The sequence below is a fragment of the Camelina sativa genome, chromosome 18 (genome assembly GCF_000633955.1).
Source record: "Camelina sativa cultivar DH55 chromosome 18, Cs, whole genome shotgun sequence".
Classification (NCBI taxonomy): Eukaryota; Viridiplantae; Streptophyta; class Magnoliopsida; order Brassicales; family Brassicaceae; genus Camelina; species Camelina sativa.
The window spans coordinates 6,078,366-6,084,890 of record NC_025702.1 but is presented as its reverse complement, the minus strand read 5'-3'; the positions used below and the strand labels follow the sequence as shown (position 1 = coordinate 6,084,890).

At 37.4% G+C, this 6,525-nt stretch overlaps 1 protein-coding gene and 1 pseudogene across 2 annotated transcripts in view; both read right to left on the bottom strand.

The window, feature by feature from the left end:
• LOC104760681 lies at window positions 3,052-3,869 on the bottom strand (annotated as a pseudogene).
• Window positions 5,330-6,525, bottom strand: part of LOC104760680 (proteasome subunit alpha type-1-A) — a 3,898-nt gene continuing 2,702 nt past the window's right edge. For both annotated transcript variants that reach the window (XM_019240537.1, XM_010483640.2), the window contains one exon: window positions 5,330-6,011. In XM_019240537.1, coding sequence (XP_019096082.1) covers window positions 5,526-6,011 — 486 coding nt within the window. In that variant the 3' untranslated portion in view covers window positions 5,330-5,525. The remainder of the gene's footprint in view (window positions 6,012-6,525) is intronic.

The window sequence follows — 6,525 nt, the reverse complement described above, 5'->3', positions numbered from 1 at the left end:
GACTGGCATGGCATAGCCAACCCTACTGATTTGAGCATTACTTCTTTGCTAGCTGGAGAAAGTCTCTTTAATTTGCAGTCCAACTTGATGTTCCTTCTTCACTCTGTCAATGATGTAATAAAACACTTCTTGTTTTTTCCTTCCAAATTGTTTTGGTAGTCCCAAGTATTTTCCCCCTCCTCCATGATTTGGTATACCTAGAATAGGTTTTAATCTATCATGTGTAGTTCCAAACACCAAGATCCAAAAGTAATCAATGATTTAGATGTATTTATTTTCTGCTCGAATAGTACTCATAGTCATCAAATACATCTTTTAAAGCCTGACAACTTCTTCTGTTTGCTTGGCAAAAGAAAAGCAAGTCATCTGCAAATTATCGATGAGTAATGTGTGGTATGTCGTTTTCAATCCTTATGTCTTTAATATATCAATTCTTCAGCCTTTAACTTGATAAAGATGACTCAAAATGTCTCAACAGAGTATAAAAAGATAAGGTGATAACAGATCATCTTGACGAATCCGTCTTTCTGGCTTAATATTGCCATACGGTGCACCGTTATCAAGAGAGAGTAACTAACGGATCATACAGCCGCCATAATCCAACCTATCCACTTATTGTAGAAACCAAATAATCTCAAAAGTAGATTCCAAGAAATTTCATTTGACTTTGTTGTAAGCTTTGCTAACATCTGTTTTAACTACCATATATGAATTTGATACTCGTTTGCGAACCTTAAACGAATGCATGACATCATGAGCTATCATTACATTGTCTTGAATGATTCAGCCAGGAATGAAAGCTGCTTGGGCCTTAGAGACAATCCCATCAAAATTTTAAGTCATTGAACCATATACTTTGAAATAATCTTATAGAACACATTGGAGAGAGCAATAGGCCTATACTCTGATAGAGTTGAAGGATTATATATCTTTGGGATTAGACAAATATTAGTATTATTCATATTTGATTTCATTTTTGATGTTTCAAAGAAATCTTTCACTTATTGTATCACATCACCGCTTACTCTCAAACATAGGTCATCGTAATTAGATAAGTTTAAATTTATAAAGCATCTGCAATCTTTGTCTATCTAGATTTCAGCTCCCGCGTGCGTGCATCCGAGAGATTGATAAGCTATATATGCTATGTTTCCTATGGTCTGATCCCGATTTAAATACTCACCAATCAAAGCTTTCTTGGGATGATGTTTGTTAACCAAAGCTAGAGGGTGGCTTAGACCTTTGGTCTCTAAAAGAAGCAAATGATGTATGTTCTCTCAAATTCATCTGGCATGTGGTCTCTAAAGCGAACTCATTATGGGTTAAATGGTCTGAGGCGAACTTGCTCAAACACGAGTGTTTTTGGTCAGTCAAAGAGTCCACAACCCTTGGTTTTTGGATGGGGAAAAAACTCATGTTTTGTAGCCAAGCTTTCCTATAAAACAAAGGTAAACAATGGTCGTACAACATCCTTTTGGTTTGATGATTAGTTTGGGCTGGGACGTTTTGCAGATGTTGTGGGAGAAAGAAGGATTATTGATATGGGTATCCGCAAGAACATGTCAGTAGCAGAGGCTTGGGCTAGTCGTCGTCGGCTGCGACACCGAGTGGTCGTTTTAAACACGATAAAAATACACTTCATGTCTAATGGCAGAACCATAATGAGGGGGACGATGTGGTTCTATGGAAGGGAAAAAATGATGTTTACAAATCAAATTTCTCTACAAGTGATACGTGGAATCACACATGCACAGTGGCAAGCGACATGACTTGGTATAATGGGGTATGGTTTATGCATGCCACGCCAAAGTTCTCCTTCTGTGTTTGGCTTTCAGTGCAAGACAGATTATCACTCGGAGACCGCATGATCCAATGGAACAATGGAGCATCCAAGACGTGTGTTCTCTGCAACAGTGCTCTAGAATCTAGGAACTACCTATTCTTTTCATGCAGTTTTGGATCAGAAGTTTGGGAAGCTACAGCAAAAAATATTCTCAATACAAAGCATACAACAGACTGGAAATCCCTTCTCATTTCAGTTTACGGGCAATGGCATGATCGCCTTGAGAGCTGCATGGTTCGCTACCTCTTTCAAACTGTCATCTATAACTTTTGGCGGGAGCGGAACTCCAGAAGACACGGACACCCACCTAATGCAGCAGCTTGGATAATCTCTATGGTAGATAGACAAATGAGGGACTGGTTCTTATCTCTTCACCTCATTGGGGATAGACGATATGATAACAATTTGCAAGGCTGGTTTGCCTCTAGACCTTGAGTTCAAATTAGTTTTCATTTTTATTCTTTTCAACTATACGATGCAATAGTTGTAAAAACGTTATATTTTGTTTGAATATAACTCAATATTAAATTTAAAATAATAAAATAAAATAAAAAGAATCCACCACAAATCAACCAATAAAGAGAAGGTAATTGAGAAGATAGGAGAAGTGGATCGTGTCCATAATACATTTGGTGACACTATTATTGAAGAAGACATCACGGAAAAATATTACTTCGCTCAACAAGATTTCAAAGAGACCAGACTCGTTTCAGGTTGGTGGTCCTAATGCAAATGTAATGATAACACACACATGAATATGTTTTGCCTGAATGATTTATCTTGACTTTACAGTATTATGTGAATAAAGATTGTTACTTTGCATACCATTTTATCCATACGTCTTTAGGTTTAGTTTTTGGCATCTCTACCAATGTTGGATTTTAACAATATACCCCTCCCATCGAGTAGCGACGTCTCGGCGCTAGCGGCTTCGGATTATACAATCAGCCTTCACATCAGCCCATATCAGCCAGCCTGAGTCGGTAGATCAGACGAATTGATAGAGTTGCATATGAGATAATGGCCTCATAAGGTCCATGGGTCCTTAATGTCTCCCCAAAACCTAGGTTACTAGGAGAGAAACCCATGAGCACTTATATATTACCACTCTCTCCTCTATCTCTACTGATGTGGGATCTTATCACCATATAATTCAAAATATAATAGTAATCATAACCAAAAGAAAGTTTCTTACCATTGGCTTTTGAGTTTTGTCGAAAGGATGACAATTTTATATATTTACAAGAGCTTCTCCCGCCAGCATTAGGTTTCATATAAAGAAGATAATTTAGATAATCTCCGATATAAACAAACAAAGAAAGAATCTCTTTAAAATTGTCGCAAAGTCATGGGATGTGCATCTTTAGCGACTAATCCTTCATGTTGTTCTAATCGCGCAAAAGATAGTGAAGGCTTAATTATCTTCAGGCGTTGGCGCCATCGAAGGCTCCATTACCAACTTCTCTTCTTCTACGCGACTAACAAACTCTTGTGCCAAATGCATTTCTTCTGAATATCCCATCATCCGCCTTGGACTAGATTCCTTGATTTTTTTTTCTGAAATTCATATAAAAAAAATATTGAATATTTTATAGAAGAAAAACTAAAATGTTCACTTTTATCAACCAAAACGTTCGGGGCTGAGCCAGTAGCCTCCCTAAGCCTGGAACAAGCATTTGATAATACCCTTATTGGGTTAAAATAATTCTTTCCAAGCGGGATTGAATTGAAGATGGAAGGTTCAACTTCCTTTGAAGGACCGAGTCAACGATCATTTTCTTGACTTCTTAAGAAGAGATTGTTAAGAAGTATACCTTGATCATTAGAGAGTGTTGGAAGGTTTTTGAGAGATTGAGACCAGCTAACAAGCATTGGGGTGATAATGGTGAGAAGAGCCCAGAAGAAGAAGATCATGACGTAGGCCCTTCCTTTCATTTCTCAACAACAATTTTTATTTTTATTTTCTAACAAAATTAAAGATTGATGATGTTTGTTTCATCCTTAATAACCCAACCAGAAAATACAAAATGGGTTTAGGAAGAAGACAACTTCTTCCAACAAATAAACGTCGAGCTGGCCATGTTTGCATAACATTCTCAACACTTTCTTCCTTGTTTATTTTATTTTTATTATTTGTATGTTTTAAAATAATCTCGCATGAAGTCAAGCATTTCAACAAGTTTGTTANTAGCCTCCCTAAGCCTGGAACAAGCATTTGATAATACCCTTATTGGGTTAAAATAATTCTTTCCAAGCGGGATTGAATTGAAGATGGAAGGTTCAACTTCCTTTGAAGGACCGAGTCAACGATCATTTTCTTGACTTCTTAAGAAGAGATTGTTAAGAAGTATACCTTGATCATTAGAGAGTGTTGGAAGGTTTTTGAGAGATTGAGACCAGCTAACAAGCATTGGGGTGATAATGGTGAGAAGAGCCCAGAAGAAGAAGATCATGACGTAGGCCCTTCCTTTCATTTCTCAACAACAATTTTTATTTTTATTTTCTAACAAAATTAAAGATTGATGATGTTTGTTTCATCCTTAATAACCCAACCAGAAAATACAAAATGGGTTTAGGAAGAAGACAACTTCTTCCAACAAATAAACGTCGAGCTGGCCATGTTTGCATAACATTCTCAACACTTTCTTCCTTGTTTATTTTATTTTTATTATTTGTATGTTTTAAAATAATCTCGCATGAAGTCAAGCATTTCAACAAGTTTGTTAGATTTAATTAACTTATGTTTGGTGGTTAGGATGGTGGTTGTTTTGGAATCATTTTCGGTCCGGTCTAATCCGCTCCTAATTTTTTTTGTTTTGTCATTTGGTCCAACTGACTAATTTTAAATCCATATTTGGAACGTTAAATAGCAACTATATGACTAGATAGATGGTAGACCGCATGACTTGATGTCACAATGTTGCAGAATCAGGGTTTGATGCCCATATTCACAGAACAATTTAGTGCTCCTATGTTCTTCATCTAAACGGATTGACATTGGATTGTCGCTACAACCTTCTCGGACTGTAGGATATACAAATATGAATCGTGAAAGATAGTGTTTTCTTGATTTTGTTTTTCCCCCGAATTCTTCAATCAATTTGGACGTTGTTTAGTGCTTAGTTCAAAATGGCTTCGTATACCAAAAACACGTTTGTTCTTTGTTAATCTAATTTTATATGATCAACTAGTTCGTAGATAACAATTCTAAACTCTTGATCATTTTTCTTTTATGGTTAATGGTTTTTACGGAAACAAATGGTGGATAAGCAAGTGATTGAGAGAGAAGGCAAAGTCAATGGGTCCGCATTATCCAATGTTTTTCGTAGTTGTCACCATGTAGGGGCCACTAATGTTTTCTATTTGACTAAATGACGTCGAACTAATCATAAATTTGATATTACAGTCAAAGTTTGGTGTGTGTGAGACTAAGTCTACGTTTAGCTTGACACCAACTCACCAAGGAATTGCAGAAACAACGAGATAGAAAGTCGTGAACAGATTTCAGATTTAAAACCAAAAGAGCAAACTACTAGAAAGTCTTAATGGCAGCTATTGAGTTTATATCACCAAATGACAACTTCACGAGGTTCCCAAGCATACATCTAAACCCGCAGCCATTTGCAAAGTAAATCCAGCTAACATCAAAATAAAATAGTTGCAGGTTACACACACAAAAGCCTTACATTTCCATTGGAGCCACGTCTTGGTCACCTGCACCAGCACCACCTTGTTCTGCAGGTGCAGCAGCAGCAGCTTCGGCCTCACCCTCACCAGCCTCGTCTTCGCCTTCCTCTTCCTCTGGCACTTTCTCAAATGTGTCGATCACTTTCTGTATCGCTTCTTGGTCTAAGAAGTGGAATGGCTCATCGACTCCTAGAATAGCGACTGTGCAGAGAGAACTCTTCAGCGTTTCCCCTTGCAATGTCTCCCTAACAGCCAAAATTGCATCTTTGATCAGATCTTCTCTTGAAGAATCCCCAAAGCTCTCAAACCTGCGTTCCAGATAGGTCTTTGCCGCTTGGGAACGGGATCCAATAGCAAAAGCTTGGTACTCAAAGTAGTTTCCGCTTGGACAGTTGTAGTAAAGGTGGGCGCCAGACTCATCCAATCCACCTACTAGTAAACCCACACCATAGGGCCGTTTCCATGATCGTTGGGTACAGACCTGTTCACAAGGAAAACACACACACAAGAATAGTCTCTTATTTAGATCAAGAAGTATCACATAGAAACAGAAGAATGAGAAACATGTAAGACTGTTCGTTTTAGAAAGACATATTGCTAGTGGCTTTTTGTAGCAAGCCAACAATTAAAAATGGGAATATAACAACAGTTGCGTTATAGACATCAACAAACGTGAGATGTAGCAGAAAAGTACATTAGCTAATTTAAGAAACCATTAGTTAGAGAGATAAAACAGAAGTGATATGTATCACATAATGATAGGCAAGATGACGGACATAAAAGCAGGAGTAATGAGCGGTGAGAAAAGTGAAAAAAGATGAGGGCAGGACAAACTATGTATAAAGCCAACAAATGGAACACTAGATGCAAAAGGAAGACCAAAATCCAAATCATAAACGAATGACAATTGAATCTCTTAGTGACAACTACACAAACAAGTAAAAGTACCAACAGACAATCAAAACTCAGTCTTCTAGCATCCTAATTTCAAAGTG